The following is a 15,345-nucleotide window of genomic DNA, read 5'->3' on the forward strand; positions in this document are numbered from 1 at the left end:
CCAGTCGCCCCCATCCGCCTTGAACGCCGACAGCGCGGGCAATCTTTGCTGGAGGACCCGATCGTCGTCGACGTCGGAGAGATTTTCCCGCGCTCCGCTGTAGTTGTGTAAAATGTCGGCTCGGTCGTCAGGCGCAAAATGGAGAGCTCCGGCGCGCGCTGATGACGTGGGCTGCGCTGAGCGGAGGTCTCCGGCCACGTGGTGTCCGTGCTTCCCGCCAATCGATGGCGGCCCCTCAAAAACGGCGGCAACTTCAAGACTTTCGGCGCGAAGCGCCTTTTGGCGGGATCCCTCCAACCTCGCTTTCTCCACCAACCCCGCAGCCGTTTTTTCGCTCGCCGGAACGGAGATGTCCGCCAAGATAGCGGCGGCGGCGAGTAGCAACTCCGCCAAACGGGAGTGTGCGTCTTGGAGGCTGGTGTCGGAGGCGAGCGGAGCGTCGGCCATCACCGCGAAGTGCTGCATCGGCGGCAACTCCTCGTCCTCTCCTCCCGAGGTTGGTGTCCCCGGTACGCCGTCGTCTTCCCGACCTCGCTCGTGGGTACGGGTAGTCTTCCTCGTGTCCATTCTTCTTGAAGACAGGTTTACTTCTGACGCCAGTTGTAATGTAGTAACTCGGCGGGAGACGACTTCACGGGTAGCACACTCTTTATTTCACCAAACTCGTTCACAGGTGACTAACAACCACTTAGTATCCCGGGTGACAACCACCCACTTAGCTACTCTGGCGACTAACGCCCACTGAGCTACTCGGGTGACTAACACCCACTTATCTACTCTGGCGACTAACGCCCACTGAGCTACTCGGGTAACTAACACCCACTTATCTACTCTGGCGACTAACGCCCACTGAGCTACTCGGGTGACCAACACCCACTTAGCTACTCTGACGACTAACGCCCATTGAGCTACTCTGGACACTCCCTGCCCGGGGTGTCCGTCTTGACTGTGGGTCCCCAGCCCGACCCACGTGGGCGTCGGACCCCGGGTCCCACAGTCTCGCCTCCGAGCCACACAGGGCCCCGGTCCCTACAAGGACGGCGGGACTAGGGGTCTCGGGGCACTAGGTCTTCAACTCCGTCTTCGATCTTCAACTGGATAACTTCTCCTCGAGTGCTCTCGCGCGTCCCCCTTTATACCCCACCTGCGGACGTCGCTGCGAGCACCCATCCTATTCGACCAATCACTGGGCGCTGGCTACGATCCTGTTTTCCCACATCTCAGCGTGCCTCACCACCCACGCCGCGCCGCCCCGTCATCTGTCACTCCCGGCGCGCGCGTCCATACCACGCCCACAACGCGTGCCCAACCCCGCACCCCGTGCCGCCACGTGATCCATCACTGTCACAGTCGGCGCACGTCAACACCACCACTACATATGTTATGGTAGTATAGAGTAGTGTACTGTATAGTAGTGTAGTTTATAGTAGTGTATAGTGTAATGTATAATATAGCATAGGAGATAATAGTGTAGTATATAGTAGCATAGTGTGTAGTAGTGTAGAGTGTACTGTAGAGTGTAGTGTAGTTGTGTAGAATGTACTGTATAGTAGTGTAGTGTGTAGTGTAAAGTCGCGTAGAGTGTAGTATATAGTAGTGTAGTGTAAAGTGTATACACTAGTGTATTATACTCTTTGCTTCTTTCGGTAAAGTCACGTAGGTAGAAAAAATAATAGATCACGACGTTTCGATTGCAACACAAACAATCGTCCTCAGGTGAAAAATATAGCGGGAGAACTGCCGAGACATGAAATATATATGGTGGAAAAAATGTATACTAGTGTATTGTAGTATATAGTAGTACAGTGTATAGAGCAGTGAATAGTGTAGTGTATAGAGTAGTGTATAGTGTAGTGTGTATAGCATCTGAAAGCGCTGTGTGATGATGCGGTGACCATCTTTGTTTATATGATAATGATGATGATGGTATATATGATGATGATGGTTTATATGATGATGGTTTGTATGATGATGATGTTTTATATGATGATGGTTTATATGATGATGATGCTACAAGTATACTAAAACCACATTTTTGGTTTAGATATGTGGATGACACTTAGGTTGTCTGGCCACATAGTAAAGATACATTTAGTAAATTTATAAATCATCTGAATTCACAAAACCCGGCCATCCAGTTACCATGGAATTGGAGGTGAATAACACACGCCCATTCCTGGATATTTTGCTCGGACTCGGGCTAAATTGTAAACAACACACAGCGTTTACTGAAAGGAAACGCATACTGATGCCTATCTGAATGCAGATTCGCATAATCACCCTGTACAGAAATCCTCTCTCATAAAGATACTTATACATGGGGCTAAAACAATGTCAGATGGTGAAAGTCTGAGGAGAGAGATTAAACTTGTTAAAAAATATCTACGATTGAATGGCTACAATAATGCTCAAATGAACAGAGCATTGAATGCCAAACCAAGATCGAATAGCAATAATGCTGAAAGTGATCATGTCATTAAACACTAAAAATACCATATATCGTGGGAGTAACTGACAGACTAGCTAGCATTTTGGAAAAAAAAAAATCAGTAAGATTTGGCATGGTACACAAAATAAAAAAAAACTTGTATCTAAAGATGAATTGTCTAAAGATGAATTGCCTACGTTATCAGCAGAAGGTGTGTATCGGATTAATTGCTCATTTGGCAGATGCCATATTGGACAGACGGGACGCAACATCAGCGTAAGACTAAAGGAACACCAGAGAAATATTAAATAATCACAAACAAACCTGGTGTGGCAGTTGCAGAACGAAAATGCTTGCCAACAAGGACACTCAATTGATGTTGATCTGAGTACGACGTTTTGCTAGTTATTATAACTAGCTTCATCAGGCGACAGTCAAATTTGAGGAGAAATCCTCATGTTTCGTTCCTTAAATAGAGGGGTAGATGTGATGACGTCACTTGTGAGCCCTTCTTGAGTGAAGTGGCCTTGCTCTACAACAAACCGGTGTGCTGTGCTAGTACACTACACTATACACTACACTATACACTACACTATACACTACACTATACACTACTATACACTACACTATACACTAGTGCTGTACTAGTAACGAATTGGCACGTTCTGTTTACGTGAAAAACTTTACTAATTGGCTGTGTCGGGTGGTGGCGGGTTTAATGACACATTTATATATTTATGCAATCTAACCCAACAAACCTCTAATGGGAATGATATTGGTCGTTAAAGCCTACCTGTTGAACTGCATAACCCATCATCTGCTCTCTGGAAACCGGCTTTACATCGGCACAGCGTGTCGGAGCTCCCGGTGCAAGGCTGGTCAATGTCCTCGTCTGTGCGGGGAGACACGGGCGGGAAAAACGGAGAAAAATTCATATGGTGACCACCACGGTGAGACGCATATTAAACATATACAGCAGCAGGCGTCGTCAGGGTGACGCCTCTATATAAGGAGCGAAACAGGTGGACTTCTCCACAAATCTGTCTGTCGCCTGATGAAGCTAGTTGTAATTACTGGCGAAACGTCGTACTCGGATTGTAAATGTTGTGGCTTGGCTCTCCAACACACCGGTGTGGTGTACTAGTATAGTACACTATACACTACACTACTATACACTGCACTAATATACACTGTACACTACACTACACACTACACTACACACTACACTACACACTACACTATACACTACACACTACACTACTATACACTGCACCACGATACACTACACTGCTATACACTACACTACTATACACTACACTATACACTACTATATACTATACACCACTACACACCACACTACTATATACTACACTACTATACACTACTACACACTACGACACACGACTACACACTACACGAGTGTAGTGACATAGAATCGGCCACGTAGCAGCATCGCGCTGGCTGCTGGCGGGGAAGGGGATCTGAAGCTCACAGCAGCCCTGACTGACAGCAGGCCAGGTGATAGACCAGAGAGGGATCTACGGGAAAGGTCACGGAAGGGGCACATCAAAAATCTGCTAGTAGGTTCCAGAAAGGGGGCGTGACCCGGGGCAGAGCCAGGTCATGCCGACAGTACAAGAGGGGCCATTGTAGAGGACCTCACGGCTGTCGTGTGGAGTGGGATTCTGTCGTGCTGCTGGAGTCTTCACCATTCTTCTCGTTGTCTTCTCCGTCTTCCAGAGGTCGCAAACAGGTTTTGATTCCCTACCCGTACCAATACCCTACCCGTAATGAGTGACAAACGTTGACTCACCAGTGACTCATGGCCTACCCGTACCCGTACCCGGCTGCACCAGGGTCGCAAACGGGTACCCGTACCCGTACCCGGCTGGGTACGGGTAGCCGGGTATCGGGTAGGGTACGGGTATCGGGTACCCGGTTGCGACCTCTGCCATCTTCACCATCTCGATGTCACCAGTCAGGCAGTCTACCAACTGTTCTGACTGGGAACCGTAGTTCATTTAGTGACGAGTTATGAAGTTTAGATTTAAAGCTTTCGTGACTGCAGGGATTCATCTTCTTGGTTCTTTCGGTAAAGTCACGTAGAAGGGAAATAATAAAATAATACAAATAAAACATAATAATTGTATTTTATCTTTTATTTGTATTATTTTATTATTTCCCTTCTACGTGACTTTACCGAAAGAACCAAGAAGAGTTATGAAGTGTTAAGTGTCAGGCCGTGTTAATAAACAGAGTGCCTCCTTTTCTCAGTGTCTCCGAGTCAGTCACTACACTAGTATACACTACTCTACACTACTACACACTACTACACAACACACTACTATACACTACACTACCACACACTACCACACACTACACTAGTATATGCTTCGGTATATTCAAATCGGACATTTAGAGGAACGTCAATTCTCATTGATAAAGACGCAAGGGAAGTGGTTGTTACCTTCATCACAGGGCGTGCATTTCAAACATCCTGATAGGTGGTTAGCAATGGCAGTGTAGTATCCGTTAGGACATTCCAGACAGGTCGAGGGGCCATTGTTTTTCATGCATTCAAACAGCACGAATTGCCCTACAAGAGACGAGGGATGCAAAACGTACAAACAAACATCATCATCATCGCCATCCCCTCGTTATTGACGAATTTGGTTACTGGTAAATCGCATGTGGAACTCGACGCGAACTGACTATATCGAGAGAGAGAGAGACATAGACTCTGAATACACACCAGCAGGCATCGTCAGGGTCGGGATCGAACGAATGACCTCCTGTATACCAGACGAGCTAGTCAACATCTTCCTAGCCACGGTGGCAACAAGCATCAGGGTCAACGGATCGAACCCAGGTCCTCCTGCACACTAGGCGAGGTGGTCAACATCTCACTAGCCACCGTTGCCCACAAATGCATGCCTAAAAAAATGGCAACTCCTCGTGACTGCACGATTTTGATTTTGGCTCTGCCCTTACCTGGCTTGCACAGCTCACAACAAAATCCTTCTACGTGGTAGAATCCAAGAGGACATGGCTCCTCTGTGGGTGTCTGTGGGTGGCAGGAAAGGGTTGCATTTTATTAGACATTGTTTTTTGTATTTTTTTACATATGTAACTTTGCTATCATTGTCGTCATTATCAAAACAAAAACGAAGATCCCCCCGTGTAGCCAGTAACAGACTGTAGGGGCAACTATGAAGGCTACCGGCACTGTGACACACACAGAGGGGGTGGGTGGCCAGCACCACGCCCGGCCGCCTTTGTCTCCCCCAGTGGTGGTGTAAATACACCATCGCACCACGCACTCATTTGAGGCTGAGTCGACCTAGGGGAAGCCCAGGACTGGTTCAGATAATCGCTACCACTGGTGTTAGTGGCCGTGAGTGGGAATCTAATTCGGGATGCAGGGTTTGTAGCGTAGCGTTAACTGCTATTACACTACCGCTCCCAAACACACGCAAACAGATACACAGATACACACACAAACAGATGCACACACACTCAGACACACACTCAGACACACAGACAGATATACAAAGATGAAGACAAAGATCCCCGTATAGCCTTAATAGACTGTTGGGGCAAGTGCTGTTAGCGAGCATCTATGAAGGCCGGCACGGCACACTAGGGGGTGGGTGGCCAGCACCACGCCCGGCCGCCTTTGTCTCCCTAGTGACGATGTATACACATCACACCAGGTACTCATTTGAGGCTGCGTCGACATAGGGGAGGCCCAGGACGGATTCAGATAATCATCACTGGTGCTGGCCAAAAGCGGGAATCAAACCCGGGGTCGCTGGTTCATAGTGCAGAATAGCGCTAACCGCTACACTACCGCTCACACACACAGATACAGACACACACACAGATACAGACACACACACAGACACACACACAGATACAGACACACACACAGACACATGCGATCCATCAAATGCTGTAAAGAGCAGTTTCGAACAGGGAAACCCTCCGAGTCATTACAGAAACATTCTACAGAGCACCACCTCGGCGAGCCACCAACCATCGGTAAGCTGAGGCGAAGTCCAACAGAGCACGCAGTTCGGACGGCATCCCAGCTGAAGTCTCCGGAGTTGGCAGCCAATTGCTCACTTCAAGGCTCCACAAGCTGATCCATCTGGATCTGGCACGAAGAAGACCTCCCCGGCGGCCGTAGTAACAATCTTCAATAAGTCTTGATGTGGAAACTCAGGGGGGATCTGCTTCTTGTCCACTGCAGGACAGAGCCTGGTCCACATGCTGGTCAATCTCCTGAGTCCTGTTTGCTGAGAAGGTCCTGTCGGAGGCACGGTGTGGATCCCGACCATCCCAGGGCTAACCAACAGATTCAAGAGAAGTGTCGCGAACGGCATCAAGAACTGTCCTCGGTATTCATCAACCTAACCAAGACATTTGACCCCTCAACCGGGAAGCCCTTTGGGAGTATCCTTCGCCATCTTGGATGCCCGGAGAAGTTTGTCATTATCCTGCGGCTCCTGCACGAAGACACGACCACCACCGTGCCGAGTGGGGGAAATAAGACGAATGCCTTTCAGATCTGAAGGGGCATCAGACAGCGTTGTGTGATCGCCCCCACCTCATTCACCACCTATATATGGCCATGGTCACTCTCCTTGTCCATGGTGGCCTTCCATCTGGTGTCGGCATCCGGTAAACCGTCTGGACGGGAAGCTCTTCAACCTCGGACGTTTTCGGGCAAAGAAGAAGCTGACCCACAAACCTGGCAGACGACTGCTGTGTGGTGCCTGACTCTGTGCAGAACATCCAGACGACCCTCCATGTATTCAACTCTGCATACAGGAGACTTGGCTTAAACTGGAACATCACCAAAACCAATGTCCTTCACACACTGCCATCCAACAATGAGCCAAACAACCACTCACCCCCGGATCATCGATGTCGATGGAGAGGCACTTCAATACGTGGAGTAATTCCCGAACGTCCACCGTTGACGAGGAGGGGCAAGTGCTGTCCGGTGTGACAGCGCCACCTTCTACAAATTGCGCCAGCGCTGTCTTCAATGATGAAGATCTCCGCAGGATAAAAAAAAGCTCGTCGTTTACCGAGGGCCGTTTTCGTCCCGACGTTCCTCTATACTATGGCGTAACGTGGACAACCTACCGGGGGCCATGTCACTGCGCTTCAGCGCTTCCATCAGCGCTGCCTTCGCCAATTCCAGGGGGATCGAGTGGCAGGATCGCTGCACCGATTGCGAGTGTCTTCCTCCAAGCCGACACCACTGGCATTGAAGCGACGCGTAAAAAAAACAACTCTGACGAACCAGCCACTGCATTTGCATGACTGAGAAGCGCCTTCACCCAGCCAGATCATTTTCTCCGAAGGCTCTCCAATGGTCAGCGGATGAGAGGAGCACAAAGGCAGCGGTTTCAAGGATACCCTCACGTCCTCCCTGAAGCACGGAAAAATCATCCCTCGAGACTAGCAGGAGCAGCAGGCTGCCGACCGCCCAAGGGTGGCGCCGCTGCTTCCACCACCAGGTCGCGAGCTCCACTCATAGACCCAAAGTCTTAATGGCGAAGCGGATCGCTGCCAAAGAAGAAAGGAAGAGGAAGCCGACCTGACACTGCGGATTCCACTTCCAGCTGGGACCGTCACCGCGGTGCCCTCAATGCCCAAAGATCTTCGGATCCAGAATTGGTCTCCTGAGCCACCACCAAACCTGATGGACGTCATCCTCAAACCCCGAGGGACTGACGACGACGATGAGTCTCTGGATCTCTGTGGGTCCCTGTGGGTTTCTGTGGGTCTCTGTGGGTCTCTATGGGTCTCTGTGGGTTTCTGTGGGTCTCTGTGGGTCCCTGTGGGTCCCTGTGGGTCCCTGTGGGTTTCTGTGGGTCTCTATGGGTCCCTGTGGGTCCCTGTGGGTCCCTGTGGGTCCCTGTGGGTCTCTATGGGTCTCTGTGGGTCCCTGTGGGTCTCTGTGGGTCCCTGTGGGTCCCTGTGGGTCTCTGTGGGTTTCTGTGGGTCTCTATGAGTCCCTGTGGGTCCCTGTGGGTCCCTGTGGGTCCCTGTGGGTCCCTGTGGGTCTCTATGGGTCTCTATGGGTCTCTGTGGGTCTCTGTGGGTCCCTGTGGGTTTCTGTGGGTCTCTATGGGTCTCTGTGGGTCCCTGTGGGTCCCTGTGGGTCCCTGTGGGTCCCTGTGGGTCCCTGTGGGTCTCTATGGGTCTCTGTGGGTCCCTGTGGGTTTCTGTGGGTCTCTATGGGTCTCTGTGGGTCCCTGTGGGTCCCTGTGGGTCCCTGTGGGTCCCTGTGGGTCTCTATGGGTCCCTGTGGGTCTCTATGGGTCCCTGTGGGTCCCTGTGGGTCCCTGTGGGTCCCTGTGGGTCCCTGTGGGTCTCTGTGTATTCATGTCTATGTGTAATGTGAGCGTATGCTGGGGGGTCGCCGGTTGGTGGGGGGGGGGCTTCGCCGCCCCAGCCCCTAAGCCAACCAGGCAACACGAACCATCGGGGGCAGGGTTCAAGGGCGGAGCCCGCGGGCGCTAGGGGGTGGAAAGTTCTTAAGGGGTGTGGCGAAGGGCGGAGTCTGGGTGAGGCGGGAAGGGGATATAAGGGAGAGCCGGAAGGGGCTCGGGGTCAGTTGGTGCAGGCTGGAAGCAGGGCCACGTCGCGGGTCTCCGCGAGCCATCGGCCACGTGGCGACGTGGAGACGGCTCCCAGCGCGCCGTCTGCCAGCGGGGCGCGGGAGCGGGGAAGCGAGAGAGTGGCGCGGGAGCGGGACGACCGAAGAGAGCGGAACGCGAGCTGTCCAGATAACGAGGAAATAAACAGACGGAGATAGTCGCTTGTCGTCGACCTGATTTATTACATATGTATCTCTATGGGTCTCTGTGTCTATATGGGTATCTATGTGTCTATATGGTACTATGTATCTGTTTGGGTCTATGTATCTATATGGGTTTCTGTATATCTCTATGGGTCTTTGTGTCTATGTGTCTCTATGTATCTATACGGGTCTGTATTTATATATATATGGGTCTCTATGTATCTATATGGGTCTCTATGTATCTATATGGGTCTATGTATCTACATGGGTCTTTATGTATCTATATGGGTATCTATGTATCTATATGGACTCTAGGTATCTATATGGTTATCTATGTGGCTATATGTGTCTCTATGTATCTATACGGGTCTGTATTTATATACAGGTAGTCCCCGACTTACGATGGTCCGACTTACGATATTTCGATCTTACGATGGCGATAGCGATACGACAAAATTGTTAAATATTTTACATTTTGCGCGGCAAGCAAACGCAGCAGCAGCGTACGAGGTACGATACTGTACGTTGGGATGTACGCATCTCCCGCCTTGTGTGATGCCAGCGGTCGAGAGAGTTAAGTGGTCTTACTGTTAGTGCGAATCTTGCTGAGTACAGTACAATATGATACGTTACGATACGTTCAATGCATGTATGATACGTAGCTTTAGCGATTTCATTTTAAGGTTACCATGATACGATACGTTCAATGCATGTTAAACGTTTTTTTTTTATAGCAGATAGGATTGTTTCCTGAAAAAAACTTTCTATGAAATTGCAGTTCATATAGGTAGGCTAAGAATTTACCTTGTTTTTTACTTTAAATTTTACTGTGCAATACAGTATTGTAATTAATAAATACATATAGTTTATACAGTACGGTACTGTAAATTGCTCTGTTTTGCTAAATTATCACCATTCTTTAAGACTCCTGGGTAGGCGAGGCCATTTTCGACTTACGATATTTTCGACTTACGACGGGGTCGTCGTAACGCATCCCCATCGTAAGTCGGGGACTACCTGTATATGGGTCTATGTATCTATATGGGTCTATATATGTCTATGGGTCTCTATGTATCTCTATGGGTATCTATGTATCTATATGGGTCTGTATGTATCTATATGGGTCTGTATGTATCTATATGTGTATCTCCGTATCTAAATGGATCTCTATATATCTCCATAGGTCTCTATGTATCTCTATGCGTTAGAGTGTTTGGCTCCTGTGATATATTTCCACATGATCATGATCAGCCACTTGGCTGAGCTGGTATCATTAAATGTGATGGCCAGGTACCACTTCTCATTAAAAAAAAACTACATGGCTCAGTGGAGCCTTCCATCTGGTAAACTAATTTTTTTTTAAATATAGTTTAGATATCCACTGGATTGTGCAACCTCCGATGAGTTCTAAACTAAAATCTATAAACTTAAACTATTTTTTATCTTACCGAGTGCAAGGCTCCACTGAGGTATGTATCTCTTTTTCAGAAGCTACCGAGCTAAAATCCACACAGTGACTACTACGGGTAGAGAGAGAGAGATGCAGACTTCAAATATACAGCAGCAGCAGGCATCGCCAGGGTCAAAGACTCGAATCCACGACCTCCTGTACACCAGGCGAGGTAGTCAACATCTCCTAGCCACCATGGTCATGATGAGAGAGAGACGCAGACTTCAAATATACAGCAGCAGCAGCAGCAGGCATCGTCAGGGCCACGGTATCGAACCCACGACCTCCTGTACACCAGGAGCGGGAGTTAACATTTCCCTCGCCGCTGTGGTGCCCATGATGATGATGAAGGTCACCTACTAATAGCAGTGACCATCATCATCATGATCATCAACCCCTCCACCCCTTCTCTTACCGCAGCCACCAATCTGACACAGCAGCACAGCGCCAGCACCGCCGTGAGCATCTTCCCCCGTTCGGAAACCACCCCCGCCACGAACCACCAACTTCCTCTTCTACCTCTTCTTCTTATCATGATGATGATGATCCGATGGGCATCTTCAGTTCGTAGCTCCTGGGCAACGCACCACGCACACCACGAGATCGCAAAGGGGCTCCTTGAGTTGTTGCTGTGTTTTCATGCCGCACGGTTCCGTGAGTGCCACCCCGTCTGTGTGTGTCTGTGTCTGTGTGTCTGTGTGTGTGTGTCTGTGTGTGTGTGTCTGTGTGTGTGTGTCTGTGCCTGTGTGTGTGTGTCTGTGTGTGTCTTTGTGTCTTTGTGTCTGTGTGTCTGTGTGTCTGTGTGTCTGTGTGTCTGTGTGTGTCTGTGTGTGTGTCTGTATGTGTATCACTGTGTTAGGGTCTATCTGCGTGTGTATCTGTGCGCGTGTCTTTGATGTGTCTGCGTGTGTGTGGAGTGTGTCTGCGTCTGTATCTTTGTGTGTTTTTGTGTGTCTGTGTGGTCCAGCAAAACAACCCCCTACCTCCTGGTTGGTGCCAGACGGAAACGCTGTGGTGAGAACTCATGTACAGACACACACACATGGACTCACACACAAAAAGATCCCCCATATAGCCTTAACAGACTGTAGAGGCACTACAGTAGTACATGCTGACTGTATAGCAGTATAAAGGAATCTATAGCACAAAGTAGTAAGCAGACAGAGTGTCGTGGTGAGGTCTAGTCCTGTGCAGAGCCCCTGGCCTTGCCCAGATTTCCCAGTTCTAGATTTGAAGCTTTCGTCACTGCAAGGATTCATATTTTTAGGTTTTTTCGGTAAAGTCACGTAGGTAAAATGTTAAAATTAAAAAAAGTAAAATAAAATAAAAATCACGACGTTTCGGAGGCAACACCAGCTTCCGTCTTCAGGTGGAACCGTCACAGCACGCTTGCTGTATCAAGTAAGGAGAGACTTTCCAAGAGATACTACCCCGTATATATACTGGTTGAGGGGGGGGATGAGTCAGGACAGGCCCCCTTTCCCAGCCCGCCGAGGTGTGACCTTGGCAGGCTGGAGGCTGGGCCGCTCTCCCCGGCCACGCTACAATAATGGCATGTCAGCGCTATAATAATACTGGTAGAAACCCATTGGTTCCACCAGCCCACAGGGGATTATTGTGTCCATCCGTCCGTCGTGCAGGGAGGGGCTGGGTGGGGAGGGTGGGGCTGGGTGGGGAGGGAAGGGTGGGGAGGGGCTGGGTGAGGAGGGTGGGGCTGGGTGGGGTGGGAGGGGCTGGGTGGGGAGGGGAGGGTGGGGAGGGGAGGGTGGGGAGGGGCTGGGTGGGGAGGGTGGGGCTGGGTGGGGAGGGGAGGGTGGGGAGGGTGGGGCTGGGTGGGGAGTGGGAGGGGCTGGGTGGGGGGTGGGAGGGGTGGGGCTGGGTGGGGAGGGAGGGGCTGGGTGGGGGGTGGGAGGGGTGGGGCTGGGTGGGGAGGGGCTGGTCACCCCGTGGTGCCCTTATAAAACTCAACGTTTCACCTACTCACGCCGGCTTGTGCCCGCCCTCACAGTCGGCCATATTTGCGGAATACACCACGCCGCCGTTGACCCTGCAGGCCATTGGCCGAGCAACCCAACGTTCCTACCAGCTCCCTCCGCAGGAATGTGTTAATGATGTGTAGGGGCTCTATAGTAGTTTGAGAACGCATTGGGGTATCATTGGGGTGTGGTGGGGAGAAGAGGACATCGCACTGTGAAGAATTAACGTGTTTGGGGTGTTTGTGCTGCCTGTGTAAGGCGATTGAAAATAGGTGGCGATCGTGTGTGCGTTGCTAGGGGCAACCCATGTGAGCAGTGCAAAGTGTAAGTATATAAATGCTTATAATATTAATGTGTGCGACGTACGTCTTGTATAAATGCATATCATAGAAAAGTGTGCGACTTACCTGGGGCGATGGGCACGTGTGGGTAGCTAGGGGGGTAAACTAGTGGGCATTGTGCGCAAGTGCAGCTGGCTGCGTTGTCACACAGCGCGGGGAGAAGGGAAATACAGTAAAACCTTGGATTGCGAGTAACTTGGTCTGCGAGTGTCTTGCAAGACGAGCAAAAATTTAAAATAAATATTAATTTGATTAACGAGCGAGGTCTTGCAAAACGAGTAGTACGCGTAGTATACGCTTTGTCTACCGAGCGTCACGTGACCACAACTGATACTATACGAGTGCTTTGGATTACAAACACGTTTCCGGAACGAATTATGCTCGCAATCCAAGGTTTTACTGAACATAAATAATAGCGTAATAATACAAAATCGCCAAAAAAATCCCGCTAATTTAACTAATTTAAAGGTGACGGACGTGAATAAGGAATAGCCTATGCCAAGCATGGGGCTTAGGGCGTGCTGCCAAATCCCTCGCAAGAGACTTTTATATATAAGAAAAGAAGACACCACTATACACTACACTATACACCACGCACAGCACACTACACTATAACACTACACTACACACAATTATACACTACACACCATACACTACAATATACACTGTTATACAATACACATTACACACCGCGAACTGCTGTTTCCCGCCTATAAATGGCAGCGTGCATGCCAACTTCATGATCAGGCAAATCGCTCTCTCAACACGTGCATCACTTAGACACACACAGAGGCCCACAGACACACACAGAGACCCACAGACTCACACAGAGACCCACAGACTCACACAGAGACCCATAGACTCACAGAGGCCCACAGACACGCACAGAGACCCAAAGACTAATCACACAGAGACCCATAGACTATCACACAGAGACCCATACAACACTAGAGACCCACAGACTCACCACACCAGAGCCCCACAGACTCACACAGAGACCCACAGACTCACACAGAGACACACATACTTACACACTCACACAGAGACCCACAGACTCACACAGAGAACCACAGACTCACACAGAGACCCACAGACTCACACAGAGACCCATAGACTTACAGAGACCCACAGACACACACAGACTGACACAGAGGCCCACAGACACACACAGAGACCCACAGACTCACACAGAGACCCACAAACTCACAGTGACCCACAGACTCACACAGAGACCCACAGACTCACAGACTCACACATAGATCCACAGACACAGAGAGCCCCACAGACTCACACAGAGCCCCACAGACTCAGCTCCCACAGACACACACAGAGACCCACAGACTCACACAAAGAACCACAGACCCACAGACTCACACAAAGGACCACAGACTCACACAAAGAATCACAGACCCACAGACTCACACAAAGGACCACAGACTCACACAAAGAACCACAGACTCACAGACTCACACATAGACACAGAAACCCACAGACTCACACAAAGAACCACAGACTCACACATAGACACAGAGACCCACAGACTCACACAAAGAACCACAGACTCACACAAAGAACCATAGACCCACAGACTCACACAAAGAACCACAGACTCACACACAGTCTCACCACAAATGAAGACATAAAACGCTACTAGCGAAGTTCCTCTTCCTGGGCTGGAGTTGAAGCTCCAGGTGTCTCCATCCCGCAGTCTCTCTCACCTCGCACCCTTCACCTGCCTCTCACTCTACCTCTCAATAAAGCGAGAGACGGAGAGAGACAGATACAGTGAGAGACAGACAGAGAGACAGACACAGAAAGAGAGAGACACAGATAGACAGACACAGACACAGAGAGAGACACAGAGAGAGAGAGACAGGGCGAGCGTCTCCTACTTCCCCTTTCAGTTTGTAGAGTCAACGGGAGGGAGGGAGGAGGGGAGGGCAGAACAAGGTCGGGAGGGAGGGGGGAGGAGGATAGGGGGTAAGGGGAGGGGGAAGCAGGAAGGGAGGAGGAATGGAGGGGGGAGGAGAGGGGGGAGGAGAGGAGGGGGAGGAGAGGGGGGGGAGGAGGAGAGGGGAGGAGGAGGAGAGGGGGGGAGGAGAGGGGGGAGGAGGGAGGGGGCAGGAAGGGAGGGGGGAGGAGAGGGGGGGAAGGGGAGGAGGAAGGGAGGGGTTAAGGGGCGGGGGAGGGGTTAAGGGGAGGGGGAGGAGGGGGCAGGGGGGGGAGAGGTTGAAGGTGACGACGCCTCGGGTCGGAGTGACGGCTGCTGACAGAAGCCGTGCTGCTGCTGCTGGTTGTTGTTGGTCGTGGTGGTGGTTGTGGTTGATGTT

General features: G+C 50.4%; 1 protein-coding gene across 1 annotated transcript in view; it reads right to left on the reverse strand.

The window, feature by feature from the left end:
- Positions 1–14,902, reverse strand: part of LOC144953825 (uncharacterized) — a 29,938-nt gene extending 15,036 nt beyond the window's left edge. The window contains exons 1-5 of the mRNA XM_078884474.1: positions 14,642–14,902; positions 11,114–11,272; positions 5,420–5,492; positions 4,896–5,024; positions 3,222–3,320 (exon numbers count right to left, since the gene is read on the reverse strand). Coding sequence (XP_078740600.1) covers positions 3,222–3,320; positions 4,896–5,024; positions 5,420–5,492; positions 11,114–11,272; positions 14,642–14,656 — 475 coding nt within the window. The 5' untranslated portion in view covers positions 14,657–14,902. The remainder of the gene's footprint in view (positions 1–3,221; positions 3,321–4,895; positions 5,025–5,419; positions 5,493–11,113; positions 11,273–14,641) is intronic.
- Between the last annotated feature and the right edge of the window lie 443 nt (positions 14,903–15,345).

The sequence above is a fragment of the Lampetra fluviatilis genome (genome assembly GCF_964198595.1).
Source record: "Lampetra fluviatilis chromosome 45 unlocalized genomic scaffold, kcLamFluv1.1 SUPER_45_unloc_2, whole genome shotgun sequence".
Lineage (NCBI taxonomy): Eukaryota > Metazoa > Chordata > Hyperoartia > Petromyzontiformes > Petromyzontidae > Lampetra > Lampetra fluviatilis.